The sequence below is a fragment of the Acinonyx jubatus genome, chromosome X (assembly GCF_027475565.1).
Source record: "Acinonyx jubatus isolate Ajub_Pintada_27869175 chromosome X, VMU_Ajub_asm_v1.0, whole genome shotgun sequence".
Classification (NCBI taxonomy): domain Eukaryota; kingdom Metazoa; phylum Chordata; class Mammalia; order Carnivora; family Felidae; genus Acinonyx; species Acinonyx jubatus.
Window position 1 is genome coordinate 95,091,328 of NC_069389.1, and position 16,964 is coordinate 95,108,291.

The following is a 16,964-nucleotide window of genomic DNA, read 5'->3' on the forward strand; positions in this document are numbered from 1 at the left end:
AACATTTCCCTACTTCCCACCCCACCCACCCAGCCCCGCCCCCAAAATCATGCTGGGAAGAGGAAAGCAACATAAAGAGAGAAAGGAGTTCTCTCACACCCCTTGATCCCCAAAGCCAACTCCTACTCAAGGGAACGAAGGCTGGCTTTTCCAACTCACTAGCTGAACCGCAGCTTCTCAAGTTTGGCATGAGCCTTGTGGGGTGAAAAAAAAAAGAAAAAATCCTGTAAAATCCATAAACATGCCGGCTTCTGTTCCCTTTGCTATTGTTAAAATGTGAAGGGCCAAAACAGAACGCACACCTCGTTGCTCTTTCTACCAACGTCAGGAAAGGCCACCCACTGTAGGAAGAAAGGGAGTCAGTGAGAAGCAAACATCACACACAGTTAATCACCGTGGGTGACTAAAAGATGGAGATCCAGGTGTAAAAGTGAATCCCTTTATATGTTTAAAATATCGGTTTAACTACCATGGACAGCTTCTTCATGCAAAATGGAGGGGAAAGGAAATTACTGTTTATGGTGGGCCGACTGCATGTCAGATACGGTGCTAAACGTTTTAAGACACTGTGAGCAACCTAACTGCCCTGTCATTTCGTTGGGAGTGTTTAACTATCGATATGAATAGTCCTCTCTAAATAGTAATACTGTAAATATTAATACCTGCTCTGAGATACAAAACCCAAATCACGTAAAAGTAAACAAACAGCCTGAGATCTGGTTGCAGCCAGCAGGCTGGGCCATAGGAAAACGTGACGGGTGACTGGCTAGCTGTTCGTATCTGCCAACTCCTTTTATGTTCATCCACATGCGCTCTGGGGTGGAAATATTTTGTGCAAACACCACTTCCCCCCTCCAAAGATCCAAAGTGTCACCACTAGGCTGCTGCCCGGAAATAAGCACGCCACCATTTTGATCAACTTTGGCTCCTTTTTATTCAGGAAGCATATGCTAATTCTTTTTATACATTTTTTTTTTTTTTACATTCCAGAAATAAGCGAAAATAGCAGTTTTAAATATGTTACAAAGTTGGCTTTTGGGGCTTGGTAAGCTTTTTGAGAGAGGGACCGGCCAACTGACCTTTTCATCAAAGCACCAATGTATCTGCAGTCTTTTTACCAAGTTCTACCACGGTTGTGGCCGCCTCGGACGTGCGGTACGTCCAAACCGTGTGAAAAAGCTATAACGGAGAGTTGCTGTGAGTCTCTCTGCAAGGCACCAAGAACAAACAGCTCCAGCTTTCTTTCTTCAGACTGAATCAAAGTTTTTGAAACTTTTCAACGGCTCTCTCAAGTAGTGCTCTCTCAGCATGAAAACTAGAATTGGTTAAAACTCCTATATCACAAGATACAGTAAATCACTTTCAATATTCTGGAAACCACATGGTAGAAGTTATAAATAAAGGAACACTAAAATTACTTTAAGAAAGTTTTACATCATTTAGTCGGTAAGGACATTTACACGTACAGCACAATTTACTGTCAAACATTCTTTAACTGGCTTCACACAGAGATGAAAATAGTAATACAAAACGATCTGACATTTTCAGTAAGTCTGGAATTAAGACGGTAGTTTTATTGTCGTCGATATCAACTTTACATATTGTTGCAGATTGCTGTGCTATGCCCTTTCAAATGAGAATTTCTCTCTCGGGGTGAAATTCCATTTGGACATGTGTTCTCGCTTTGTACAAACTAGCAAAATCTGAGGGACACAGCGATATCAGAGACACAAACAATAACCGCACAGTATCCTCTGCCGAATGAAGCTAATACAAGTGGACCGAATTCTTCGGGTTCCAATACCTAATAAAGCACTATATGAAATGAACAAGGTGAAACATCTTAAGAATGAATATACTCTGCAGTCAGGACATGTAGCATTTCTTTAATTCACAAATCTGCCTCGTCGGGCATTTCCAAAATAAATTAGCAACATCTCAATTTGCTTGAGGCATCACAAGCTCGTAATGCCCCACCTGGCCTTCCTGTTTGAGCTGATCTAGGAGGTCTTCCTTCCGTCTCTTTCTACCTACCACCAGGTACCTATCGTGGCCTACCCCATGCGACTTACTCTTAAGACCGTACTTCTGGGCAATCTGATGTATTTGCTTCCGCTCATCGTTAGTCAGCTCCGTAGAGAAAGTCAAATCCGTGTGGCTCTCCGAGCGGGCATAGTTTCTGATGATCTGTTCAATATCTCTCTTGGCGATTTTGTTCACCCTCTCTACATCGAGACCCAGCCCTTCTCGCTTATGCTGCTCTTTGACGGAGATGGGCTCCCGAATGCCCTCGCCAGATTTACCTAACCCGCCACCCGTCCAGCCCATCTTTCTCAGCAGCTGATTTCCTATGTTATCTTCCTTGATTTGTTGTTTGTAAGCCTCCTCTGCCGAGCGGCCCTGGATTTCATTTCTTGAAATCACGTCTTCAATAGCTCCTTTCTTCAAGTTGTTAATGACGGTCGGCTGGGTCTTTTTGAGGGTCTTTACAGCTTCTCCAGCAGCTTCGTATTTGACGGTTTTCTTCACCCCAACTGCTTCTGCAATTACTTCGCTCTCCAGAATCACCTTGCACTTCCATCGGAGGCCCGTCATCCTTTCGTACACGTACTCGACCGTCATCCGGTTAAACTGAGCGGTGTCGTTCAGCGTGCACACCGGGTTCGAAGAATTCTCATAAACTACGAGATCCTTTATATCCTTCTTCTTTCCAGATCCCCTGGGGGAAGAACCTGTTTGGCACTGTGAACTTTTGACAGATGGGTAAGTGGGCTGTGTTTTCTGAAGGATTTTCAAAGCCTCATCGGCAGCTGCGTGCTTACTTGTTTTTTTGGTTCCGTAACCTTCAGCTAAACAGTGATCTTGCAAGAACACTCGACAACGCCACGTGCGATTTGGCATCATCTCGTACTTGTATTCAACTGACATTTTGTTGTATGAGGCAGAATTGTTAAGGATGCCAATGGCATCGTTTGCATTTTCCGTAAGGACAAAATTGGTCCAGTGTTTGGCGGAAGCATTAAAAATCGGCTGCCCAGAAGCATCTTTGGCCAGCACCACCAGCTCTTCTGGTGGTTTCAGAGCTGGAGGAAATTCATAGGAAGGCATGCCAATCTGACACACCACAAGGTCCTCCCCGATCGTGTGCTTGAATTTCCGTCGGACAACTCTAACTTCAATACGTTTCTGCAAGAGTTTTACAGCTAGCTCAGTAGCGCGATCCCTGGACCCATTCTTGCTGCCGGCATAACCTGTGGTTAAGTAGATATTTTGGCATCTAACTTCACAAGCATAACCATCTGTTAGAAGTTTTTTATTTTTGGGGATGTCAGCAGGAGGGATTTCTTTTAAAGGAGCGTATATATACTCAGGATTTGTCTTACATGCCTGAATACACCGAGTTAACATATATGTGTAATTAATTTTATCAGATCCAGAAGTCATCTCTGGATTAGAAAGGTTCTTCCAGATAGTCGCTGTTAATTTTTCAATAAAATACTGCTTCTCAGCTACCACTGACTCAGGAAATGTCTGTGACGGTGAAGGCTCAGGAGCTGACTGAGAGTTTGCCTGCTGTGATGTGCTGCTTGGGGCAGGGTTCCCACTGTCAAAATACATGTTGGCTGTTACAGGCTGGTCTTTTGTGAAAATAAATCCCGATGAATCACAATACTGAGAATTCCCATCTTGTATACTGAAAGAGTCTTGAGTATAATCTTGGTATATGTCTCTCGGCATGCTGGCAAAATGTGTTTGTTCATTTACCTCTTTTGTCTGAGGGCCATAAGGATCTTCCTGTCTTTCATCTTTTGAACTACTAGCTACAAAATGTACAGGCTCAAAACGAGGTCTCGCATGGAATTTGGAACCGGCTTGCTTTTTAGGAGGATTTTGACCTATAGAATGAGTGAAATTTACAATTCATTAAAGAGGGAATATTTCAAAGGAAGCAAACAGGAAAAGAGCACCAACTGTATTATTTGCAAGTGGCACTGTCGGTACAAGATACTTCCCATCACAAAAACTTCAGGTCATCTAGGCAAAGGGAGTCAAGTATCAACGTAGGATTCCAGCATAAGGACGGATGTTCCCTGTCCTAAGTGTAAGGGAAGAAACTTGATAGAAAATATGCCACTGCATCAAGTACGCAGGGCACCACCACACGTGACTGGTGGAAACTTTTGTAGCCAATGAGTTCAAGCACAGGTGAAGTGCACTGAGGAAGAGGTAGTTCCAGTATACTCTCACAACACCTGTGCTGAAAGGCGCCCTTCTGAAAACCTGCAAATGGAACAGATGGCTCTGATGCAAAAGAGATGACGGCCAGTGGTGTTTACACAGCCTCTCTCTTTGGTACCAGGGGTGAGTGACTCTGTGATCGTTCTCTACAGACCTGTGACTAAAACTCAAAGAATAATAATCATCAAAAGACCCCAAAGGTTTTCAAGTCAAAATCTTAGTTCCAACCTATTCAGCACAAAAGGGCGGTTTGCTATGTTTCATTTCTAGAACAAATAGCAGCTGGGAACTAATGATTTATGGGGGATATCAAATTTAAAGCTACGGAAGAACTCTCTGTCGAGGCTACAGCAGACACTAGAGCTTCCTCCCTGTAACACCGTTCAGTAGAAAGCTGGTCCATCTTGGACCCATCCAGGAGGATTTAGTTACTTAGATGTTCTAATGATCAGAGTAATAAGGCTGTTCTATTTGGAGGGAGGTTCCATGGCATGGACTTCAAGGATAGCATTATAGTGTGACCTCAGTATGCTTAGTGTTCAGTTCTATTTACCATCCTCGGGAAAAACAACAACAAAATACTGTACATAACTAAAAGTTAAAACTCTTTTACGTAAGTCCAATGTTACCCATGCTATTTAAAATCACATAGCACGCTCATATCATTCTGAAAAAGCCATGTCGTTTCTTCAAATCCCACCTTCCAGAAACAAGCATACTCACCATCACACGTTGAGAGGTGACGTTTTTGACCTTTGGAAGGTTTGGACAGCATCAGATCATATGAAGGCATCTCCCCAATATCAATACCTTCAGCCATTTGCAGAATTTTTTCCATCAGGCGTGGGCTGTACCTATTTAAATTAATATAATCTATAGTTAAAACAGACAAGAATGTCGTTTTGAAAAAAGCTTCTAAATGAGCCAATCTTGTAATTGCTCCCAGAGGACCTTATCAACAGAGCATCTTGGCTATAAAACTGAAGAATCTACTCTAAAACATTTACCTATCAAATGAGTAATTATGTTATTTCATTAGAAGACACAAAACATAAAATCAAGAAGTTTAAGTGGGGGCGCCTGGGTGGCTCAGTGGGTTAAACGTCTGACTCTTGATTTCGGCTCAGGTCACGATCTTCACTTCGTCAAATTCAGGCCCACACTACCAGCGCAGAGCCTACTTGGGATTCTCTCTCTCCTCTCTCTGTTCCCCTCCACCCACTTGCACTCTCTCTCACTCTCTAAATAAATAAATAAACTTTAAAATATTTAGGGGAGATCTTATCTTTGATTTGCAAGTACTCATATAGACTCATGATTCATTTTTTTCTATCATATATGTATACTATATGTAAATAACCAGTTTATATATTTATAGAAGTACTAAGAGTGTTAAGAGTGGCTGGGTTGTTAACATCCAGACTGTGGTCTCTGCCATTTCCCACAAAAAGGAACCGGGGTCCTTAGGGGAATGGCTGATTCCAAGTCTGGAGCAGGAAATGTACAAGATGAACGTGGGAGAGATTACTGTGCTTGGAAACAAGAAAGCTATGAAAGACCTCATGGGTTGTGTCAAATGGACTCAGAAGCCAATCTGAATACACTACTACCGGCAAAGTGAGACAACTTGAGCATCAGTAAGGGAATCAAGTCATTATTCCAAAACAGGTAGTATTAAAGGAAGAAAGCAAGCATTTATCTGGAATTTTCCTGTATAAATCGTACCTCTGAGCAACTAAGAAATAATCAGCAACGGCTGCTAAATCTATTAGGTAAAAAGCTGATGGGGAAGAATCCAGAAACAACTCCCAGAAACATGCTCAACTAATTGTTGACAAAGCTGCAAAAGCAACTCAACAGCGGAAGGACAGCATTTTCAACCAATGGTGCTGGAGTAAGTGGGCATCTCTAGGCGACAAACAGAACCTCAACCTACAGGCTCCCGGCTGGCTCAGTCGGTTAAGCATCCGACTCTGGCTTAGGTCATGACCTCACGGTTCGTGAGTTCGAGCCTCACATCGGGCTGTCAGCCTGTCAGCACAGAGTCTGCTTCAGATCCTCTGTTGCCCTCTCTCCGCCCCTCCCCCCTTGCGCCCACCCCAAAAATGAGTAAATGTTTAAAACAAACCCTTAACCTAAACCTTACTTCTCATCCAAAAATTCATTTGAAATGTATCATGTACTTAAATGTAAAATGTAAAACTACAAAACTGATTGAAAAATACAGGATAAATCTTCAGCATCTAGGGCTAGGCAAACAGTTCTCATACTGGACACCAAAGGTATGACCCATAAAAGGCAAAATTGGTAAGAAGGACTTCATCAAAATTAAAGCCCCTGCGAAGAGGATGAAAAGACAAGCTACAGACTGGAAGAGATATCTGCAAACCACACACTTGACAAAAAACGAGTATCTAGTACAAACATCTCTCAAAACGCAACCGTAAAAAATATGTATTTACAAATGAACAAAAAGACGTGAACAACATTTAACCAAGAGGACAGGTGCACTGCAAATAAGCACACAAAAAGATGGTCAACACCATTAATCGTCAGAGAACATGTAATTTAAAACCATAACGGGGTATCACAACACACCCTCAGAATGGCTAAGTAAAAAACAGCGACATCAAACGCTGACAAGGACACAGAATGCGGATCATTCATATGTGCCGGTAGGAGTGTAAACTGGAAGGGCCATTCTAGAAAACAACTTGGAAGCTTCTTACAAAATTAAACACACAATTACCACAGGACCTAGCAACTGCACTTTTTTCGGGCCGTTTATCTCAGAGAAATCAAATCTTATGTTCACACAAACACGTGTACGTGAACGTTTACAGCAGCTTTATTTGTAACAGCCAAAACGTGCAGTCAGCCCAAAAGTCCTTCAACAGGTGAGTGGTTAAGCTCTGGTACATACACACCTCAGAACACTACTCAGCAATAAAAAGGAATTAAACAGATACACACAATATTGCATACGAGGGGCAAGGAAAGGGATATGCTTATAAAAGGGTCACGAGAGGGATCCTTGTGGTACCCGAACTGTTCAATATCTTGACTATGGTAGTGGCTACACAAACCTACACATGTAATAAGCTGTACTCAACTAAGTAAGTTGAGTACACACACGAGTACTAGTAAAACTGGGGGATCTGAATAAAATCAGTGGATTGTGAACAAAGGCATTATCCTGATTGTGATATTACACAATAATTTTGCAAAATGTTATCATTAGGGGAACTGATTAAAGAATGCAGGGCATCTCTGTATTATTTCTTACAACTGCGTGTGAAGCTACAATGATCTCAATGAAAATTTCAATTCAAAAAAGTGGATGGGAACTTTATAATCTTAGTATCACGAAAAATGAGACAAGCAGACATGTGTCCCCTTACGTGATGACAGGAATTTCAAAGCACTATCTATAAAGTATTCTGGCCCTCTAAATAATCGAACTCAAACCTAATCAAGCCCCTAATTCCCAGGAATATGTTAAACATCACCACAAGAACATAGCCAGCCAAATCCAGAACGAAGGAAACACTATGTGACAATCCAATTTCTTCATCAAATAGCGTGAAAATAAAAAGGACAGGGGAATGGGTTTACAGGTTAAAGCAGACAGATCAGCCAAATACAACGTATGGACCTGGTCTGGACCATGAATCAAACAAACCAACTGTAAAACACATTTTGAGGGACACCTGGCTGGCTCAGTCGGTACAGCATGCAACTCTTGATCACTGGGGTTGTGAGTTCGAGCCTCACGTTGGGTGTAGAGATTACTTAAAAAATAAAATCCTAAAAGAAATACATTTTGAGACAAATGGAGAAGACTGAACATGGACATTGGATGATTCTAAGAAATTATTGCTCATTTTGTTGAGTGTAAATAATGGCGTTATAACTATTTTTAAAAATTCTTGGGGTGCCTGGGTGGCTCAGTTGGTTAAGTATCTCACTCAATTTCGGTTCAGATCATGATCTCACAGTTCATGCGTTCAAGCCCTGCATCAGGCTCTGTGCTGACAGTGTGGAGCCTGCTTGGGATTCTCTCTCCCCCTCTCTCTGCCCCTTCCCTGCTCTCTCTCCGTCACTCACTCAAACATATAAACTTAAAAAACATAAATTAAAAAAATTATCTGGTACAGATACATACTGAAGTATTTGGAAAGTTTATTTATTTAGAGAGAGAGAGAGAGAGAAGAGAGAGTGCAAGGTGGGGGCAGAGAGGGAGAGAGAGAATTGAGAGTCTGATGCTCAACTGACTGAGCCATCCAGGTACCCCAAGATTTTAATATACTCCAGACTATCTCCCACAAGGAACGGGGGGCATAATAGATGAGCGAGAAGGACAGCATGACAGACTGTTGATATTTCCGAAGTCAGGTGATGGGCACGTGGAGGTCCATTAAGGTCTTTTACTTTTGTGTGTTACTTTAATTTTTTTAATGTGTATTTTTGCGAGACAGAGAGAGAGAGAGACAGACAGACAGACAGCACGAGGAGTCAGGGAGGGGCAGAGAGAGAGAGGGAGACACAGAATCCGAAGCAGGCTCCAGGCTCTGAGCTGTCAGCACAGAGCCCAATGCGGGGCTTGAACTCAGGAACCGTGAGATCATGACCTGAGCTGAAGACGGACGCTTAACCGACTGAGCCACCCAGGCACCCCAAAACGATTTTTAAAAGGGCTCCTTATAAAGCAGATTGGCTGCTTGACAGACTATCATATAACTGCAGAGAAACAAACATACGGGCTCAAGTGAAGTTTTTGTTATCATGGGGACCTACTCACCCTGCCTACCTTGAGAGCCTTTCCTGGCCAATGACCAAAAGAGAGACTCTGGGTGCCATTTGGGAAGAAAGTTCTGAATACGAGTAACTATCACCCCTTTACATGAATAGGTTCTGAACTTGAAGGAGGGTAACGTTTCCCACTTTTGGCACAACCGGTTCCACACCCATCGGACAGCTTTCCTCGCAAAGCGGAGCATCGAGACGCGGCGGCCTTCACAGACAGATTACCACAAGCTAGCTCAGTCATAACCTGCACTCTCCACGGATAATTGCTACTGTTGCTGCTATGGAAATGCCAAGAGCAACCTTGTGTTCACTTATTCTTATCTAAACAGCAGAAAGTAGAGCCTCAAACGCTGTACTTTCTATATATCACTTCCATCCATATTTGGGAGTTCAATTTCCAAGGTATAGGATGAACACAAATGACTGTGAAAATGAAAGTCTATAAATCTTAAACCTGTAATGCCACTTTTGCTACCTGAATTGGTACTATACTCAAGCCACTCACCTTGAGTTCCAGGCATACCCTCCAGACCTTCAATTCCGGCCTGATTCCAAATATGCTGTACAGCTGTAAATGGCATGCATCCGGTGCTCATTCCATTCACTTTTGTCTCGGGTTTCTTCCAACAGTAGTAATAATTATACCTACTTGCTGTTCCCTGTTCATTACATCTGCCACAAAATTCAACATCACCCATGGGCTATAAAAATAAACCTTTGCACAGGTTGTGAACACAGACAGCTTAGTATTAGTCATAACACTGAGGAAACCCAACCAGCTCAAATAATAATGGGAAAGACTGTATAGTCCCTAACTCTCAACATTTCAGAGAACAATGCAAATATTAACCTAGAGTCTTTAACAAGACCCTTAGGATTGCATTCCCATAAAATACTTCTTATTTTTTTTAAGTTTATCTTATTTGAGAGAGAGAACAAGAACAAGTAGGGGAGGGGTAGAGGGAAAGGGAGAGACAGAATTCCAAGCAGGCTCTGCCCTGTCAGTGCACAGCCTGACGGAGGGCTCAATCCCACAAACTGTGAGATCAAGACCTGAGCTGAAATCAAAAGTCTGATGCTTAACCAACTGAGCCACCCAGGAGCCCCTATTATTTTTATTTGAGAGAGAGAGCGAGCGAGCATGAGTGCGTGAGCAGGGGTGAACCTTTTTTTTTAATGTTAATTTATTTTTGAGGGAGAGACCTAGCAAGGATGAGTGGGGGAGAGACAGAGAGAGAAGGAGAGAGAATCCCAAGCAGGCTGTCAGCGCAGAGCCTGATGTGGGGCTCAAACTCACAAACCGTGAGATCATGACCTGAACCGAAATCAGACGCTGAACTGAGCCACCCAGGCACCCCAAGAATCTTTAAAAAAATTTTTTTTTGATGTTTATTTATTTTTGAGAGAAAGAGAGAGCATGCGTGCAAGCAGGGGAGGGGCAGAGAGCCCAATGTGGGGCTCAAATTCAGGAACCATGAGATCATGACCTGAGCTGAAGTTGGATGCTTAACGGACTGAGCCACCCAAGCACAGAGGGAGACAGGAAAGGAGAAAGAGGATATCTTTGTTTTTTTTTTTTGTTTTTGTTTTTTTTTTTTGAGAGAGGGAGAGGGAGACACAGAATCCAAAAGCAGGCTCCAGGCTGCAAGCTGTCAGCAGAGCCTGACACACGGCTCGAACCCATGAATCATGAGATCATGATCTGAGCTGAAGTCAGATGCTTAACTGAGTGAGCCACCCAGGTGCCCCAGAGAGAGAGAGTATCTTAAGCAGGCTCCATGCTCAGCATGGAGACGGATGCAAGGCTTGATCCCATGACCCCGGGATCATGACCTAAACCGATATCAAGAGTTGGACTCTCAATCAACTGAACCACCTAGGCACCCCTGGTTCCACAAACTGAAATTTTTTTTTTAATGTTTATTTAATTTTCAAAGGGGAGAGACAGTGTGTGAGTGGGGGAGGGGCAGAACAAGACGGAGACACAGAATCCAGAGCAGGCTCCAGGCTCTGAGCTGTCAGCACAGAGCCTGACATGGGGCTCGAACTCACGGACCGAGAGATCATGACCTGAGCCGAAGTTGGACGCTCAACCGACGAAGCCATTCAGGTGCCCCTGGTTCCACAAATTGTAAATAAGCCAAGCCAGTAAAGCTTTCATTACTGTTTTCCATTATATTTTTTCTGTAGGTGTATATATATATATATATATATATATATATATATATATATATATATATTTATACTTTACTTATTTTTAAGAGAGAGAGAAAGCAGAAGAGGGGTGGGGGGTGGACAGAGGATCTGAAGCAGGCTCTGCGCTGATAGCAGAAAGCCCAATGCAGGCGCTCAAACTCACCAACTGTGAGATTATGACCTGAGCTGAAGTTGGATGTTTAACCGACTGAGCCACCCAGGCACCTCTGTAGATTTAAGTAACACCTTTACTCCAGAAATTTTAGAGAACCTACCAAGCAAAGCACCTGCAAATTCAACCACTGATAACTTCATTAACATTTTGGAGTTTACTTTTTATTCCTTTTTTATGCTTTCCATACCACTCCCCAAAAAATTCCTATCAGATCATCTATATGCAATCTGGTAGGGTGACGGCATCGTTCTTACAGTAAGTTTTTTTCTACGTCATTACCACGAGTTTTTTTTTAATTTTTTTTTAACATTTATTTATTTTTGAGACAGAGAGAGACAGAGCATGAATGGGGGAGGGTCAGAGAAAGAGGGAGACACAGAATCTGAAACAGGCTCCAGGCTCCGAGCCATCAGCACAGAGCCCGACGCGGGGCTCGAACCCATGGACCGCGAGATCATGACCTGAGCTGAAGTCGGCCGCTTAACCGACTGAGCCACCCAGGCGCCCCTTACCACATGAGTTTTAATGGCTATACAATATTCTCTTACGGAGAGACCATGATGTAAATAAAGGTCATTAAGACAAATCTAATCAAGTGATTTTAAGATGCATGCGTATTATATATTTATGTCTATTAATTTACCCACTTGATCATAAATGCTTAAAAAACAAAGCCAAACAACCTCAGCAGGTTTTTAGAGTCTTCAAAGACAGCTTATTATGTACGAAGCTTTTGGAAATCAGGACATTATTCAAGTCCCCTCATGCCTGGCATACATAAAGAGGATTTATAACAGACAAAAACATTTCACCTTATGAATGTTACATTCTTTTTATTTATTTATTTTGAGAGAGAGAGAGAGACAGAGAGAGAGAGAGAGAGAGAGAGCATACAAGCAAGCAGGGGCGGGGCAGAGAGAGAGGGAGACAGAGAATCCCAAGCAGGCTCCATGCTGTCAGCACAAAGCCCGATATGGGGCTTGAACTCACAAACCATGAGATCATGACCTGAGCCAAAATCAACAGTTGGACACTTACCCAACTGAGCCACCTAGGCAGGTGCCCCATGAATTTTACATTTGTGAAAAAAAGATACGTGCATACTTAAGATCTACAGTGGCACTTGAAATTTAACAAACATTCAGCAATGCTTCCAAAATTTTATTTATTTATATTTTAAGGTTTATTTTTGAGAGTGAGTGGGGGAGGGGCAGAGAGGGAGGGAGACAGAGAATCCCAAGCAGGCTCCACACTGTCAGCACAGCACCCAACACAGGGCTTGAACTCACGAACCATGAGATCATGACCTGAGCCGAAATCAAGAGTCTGGCACTTAACTGACTGGGCCATCCAGGTGCCTCAATGCCTCCAAAATTGAAAAAAAATTATTAAATTGCTCTACTAGGTTCAAAAAAAAAAAAAAAAAAAGCTGAGGTTTCAAAACTAAGCAAAGATCAGAATTCCCAAGTATAAAATTATTTACTCAAAACTATTAATAAGACTCCTAACATCGTAAGTGAATAACACACAACCAGATTATTGATCAATCTTTTGAAAGCTCCCACTCCCACTTCTTTAGCTGGTGGCTGATGCATGCTACCGACGTGCAAAGTTATTTTCACAACGTGAACGCAACTGGCCACCTACCTTCCAGAAACCAGTCTCTTATCAACAAGGAAGAGACAAATAATCAAGGTGGCACACCTGGTTTCATCTTAAGATCTATTTTTTCCTATTAACATCTCATCAAAGATCAATAGGCCAGGATTCTTCTTCTGATCCTATCGATGAAGAACGATTGGAAAAGAGAATGCTCCACTTAACCAAACATTCTGCTTTATTAAATATGGTGGTTGCATTATCTACAGTTTTTAAGTAAAACACTGCACGGTTCCCTAGGCATTCATACAAACAATTATATAAGTGCTGTACGTGCAGCTGATTAGAAGACTGTGCTAACTTTTCTTTAGCCACAGGACATATCTTAGAAATTGCTTGCAGAAACAAATCTTGAGAGGTCGTTTACTTTTATGAAACAGACAAATAAGAGTGAAGAGAAATAATTTCAGCTATTTGAGCTTCCTGGCTGCCCGGAAAATGATGAAAAAGCTGACTGGAAAACATTGCTTATCCTATAAAGCAGTGGTTCTCATAGTGTGGACTGGTATCACCTATAAAGCAGTTGTTAGAAATGCTAATTTGGGGGTCCTGCCCCATACCTCCTGAATCAGAAACTCTGGGGGTGGGGCCCAGCAATCTGTGTTTTAACAAGCCTGACAGGTGATTCTGAGGCTTCAGTTTGAGAACCACTGTTACAAGATACTCAAGCTTGTTGTGGGGAAAATCACTACTATCGCCAAAAGGAATGAAACATGGTTTGCCTCCCTGATCATGTGGGAGCTCCTCCCGGCTGGGTCCTATGATCAAGAAGTTTTCAAAGCTATCCTTGACCTAGGAGGAGTTATTTCAGCCCCAACTAAAACAGAACACAGAAAGTCCTCCAGTGGGGGAATAAAAGTGCTATTATTTGCAACCTGTTCTAAAAGTCAAAGGATGAACTTTGAACAACAAATTAACAATTTAAATTTAGAACGGGCTGTTTCACCATGTATTCTGCAGTTCTTTCGACAAAACAGTCTTCTCTCATGGAAGAGACCAGAAAATGAGCTCTGCCAACATCAACCTTAACAAGTACTGGAATATAGATTTTACCCACCTGAAGATGACAGCTAACATAAAGCCTGACTCAAGTGGAAAACGGCACTTGGTCCCTAGCTTCCAAGATTCTTTCTTGCCTTTGCCCTTTCTCCTGTATCTATGTGATCAGATATAATGCAAACATTACTCTTCAGTTAAGCTATTCGATAATGTTATGGCAATTCTTGTATGGATGGAACTGACTTAAATGTGACATGATGAAGAATGGTGTCACACACACAAAATGTCCTGAATGCTTGAGCTTTTAACACCAACTACCAGTGGCCTGTTTTGTGTTGTTTAATGCCCTAGTTACATAAAGGGCTGTTGTTCTTGGAACGAAATCCTGAGATATAATAATGATGTGACTTGTGTCAGTTACTTGCTCTCACTCCTGGTCCATCCTTCCCAAATATGGCAGCTGTGTCTCAGTGGAAAGAGCATCAGAAGACCTGGGTACTGGCCCCAACTGCGGGACCTTGGAAAAGTCTCTTAACTTCTTGGCCTCCATTGATTTAGCTGTAAAAATGAGACACCACCTAATTCCCAAGGCTGTTGTAGTAAACGAGAGACATAAATAATGAATACATTTTGTACAGTTTAAAGCTATATTCATCTGTTCACTCCACACATATACTGAGTGGCTATTACGCAGAAGACACTCTTCTGGGCACTGAGGATAAAGGTGTGAACAAGAAAGTAAAGACCTCTTCCCCAAAGGAGCTCACATTCTAGAGAGAAGGTAAGATTTATTATTAACACAAAGGATAGCTGTTCTCCCCCATGTACATTTTTTCTTCAGGATTCAGATTTCCTGGGACTTTCTATGATATCAAGGAGATCTATAATTACAGGATAAAAGTACATTTTCAACTGCAAACAATAATATTGTTAAGTGAAGGTCAATTAGATTTATCTAAATTAATAACTGAGGCTTCCCCAGTTGTAACCAGTTCCTCCAGTGAAATCATTGTCTCTGGAGGCAGAAATTATACTAACCTAGAGAAGATAGGAAAAAAGTAGTGAGCAAAACAAAGTATATACTGGATACTACGTTCAACAATTAAGGGTAGATGTGGACAATCCTATTTCTCTGTATCTGTTATGGTCATTCCTAGAACTGAATTGGCTGAATTTGATCTGATCATTTTCCAGAATTTCTCATCCTAATAAAAAATTCACCGTAAGCCCTAAGTGTCAAAAAAAAAAAAAAAAGCCTCTCAAGTCTACCAAAGGCATGATTAGTTTGGGGGGTTCCGAAGGACACAGGTCCAAGTAGTCTTGTTTTGTTTTGTTTTAACGCGTTGGAACCATACTGCAGTCTCCATTGAATGCAAAGAGCTTTCAAAGAGGCCTGTTCAGAACATGCACCAGGTTCTAGGAAAGGGCCACGGACACAGACACACGCACACACACCCACCCACACCCCTAAAACCTCACCCACAGGCCAAATGTTAATCCTTCTGATCACATGCAAGGTGAAAGGAGAGCAATCCATTTTTAGAATAGATATATCCATCTCTTTGTTTGCGTCCAGGCACATTATGCGCAAACCTACAAGCAAGGCGGACCCTGCAGCTAAGAGACCTCATACAAACCGCCTCCCCAGCACAACACAGTAAAACCCCGCCGGGGGGCTGGTGTTGTTTTATTTAATGGGGCTGGAAAGAGGGAGTGGTCAGGAGGAGACTAGCAGGGATCCCTCCCCTCCCCCTCGCCCAGCAGACCCTCGAAGCCCCGACTGTCGAATATCTCTGCGGCTACCGCATCCTTGGAAGGTCCTACGCAGGTCCGAGATTCTGCTATTCGTCATTTCCCACGCCCTCCCAAACCACCACCACAATGACCACCTCTCATCAGTCGTCTTCCAGGTGCTGCTTTATTTCCATCCCTGGTCCTGGAGGAGCTGCTCCCGCGATTCCCGCACCCTCTACCACCTCGCGCGGCCAACCCCCCAGACCAATACCGAACCCTCTGGAGTCCTCCAGCACCTCCCAATCTCCATCCAGCCTCTAAGTCCTCATCCGTATCCTGCCCCCGTCTCTATCCCGATCCCCATCACCGAGCCCCCTGCCCCGGTCCGTAACCCCACCCTCACACCTTCCTCACCTGCAGCCCAAGAAAACGTGGTTGGTCCAGGCGGCGGAGAGCGCGAGGAGCTGGTCCAGGGCAGCCCCGGGATAGCTGTGCAGGTGCCGACAGATGAAGCTGCGCCGCAGAGCCCACTGCCAGTCACTTTCGTGGCTATAGCGCCACTGCTCCAGCACTGGCTCGGGCGGGGGCGGCGGGAGGGGCGGCAGCGGCGGCGGCGGGAGGGGGGGCAGCGGCGGCGGCGACAGGAAGTCGCCCCCCAACAGCAGACGTCCGCCAGCCATCTTCTCCGCCCCCAAGCAGGGACCCCGGGGATGAAGCCGGCTACCCACCAGGAGCGAGCGGGAACGGGGTGAGGGGGGGGGGGTCGGTGGGAGGGGCCGGGTGAGGAGGGGGTGCGCCGAGGCGCGAAGACCAACTCTCAGGGGACTGGAGTGTGTGCGTGGGGGGCGACCGTTAAAAAGGAAACGGCGAGCACGCGCTCACGTTCCGACGCCGGGGCGCACGCCCGCGGCACTCCTCCAACTCTCGGAGGCGCAGGACGGCGCCCGCCGCAGTCACACGCGCACCGGGGAGACCAGGCCAGGCCCGGTGCTCCGCACCTCTAGCGACCCGCAGACCCACACACTGCGCGGCGACCGGGGGAGACACCAGCACGCTCTGCCTCCCCTCCTCTGGGTTCTAGCCTACCTACCCGCGTGCCGCCCCGAGGTTGTGAGGCCAGTACGCGTGCGCCGCGGCTGTTCCCTAACTTCAA

At 44.0% G+C, this 16,964-nt stretch overlaps 1 protein-coding gene across 1 annotated transcript; it reads right to left on the minus strand.

Moving 5' to 3' along the window:
- Positions 1-901: 901 nt before the first annotated feature.
- On the minus strand, positions 902-16,964 carry NKRF (NFKB repressing factor). Its single transcript, XM_027054244.2, has 3 exons — positions 16,226-16,964; positions 4,963-5,093; positions 902-3,896 (listed from the first exon to the last, which is right to left on the minus strand). Exons 1-3 carry the CDS (start codon positions 16,489-16,491, stop codon positions 1,939-1,941), a joined length of 2,355 nt encoding a protein of 784 aa, XP_026910045.1. The 5' UTR covers positions 16,492-16,964; the 3' UTR covers positions 902-1,938.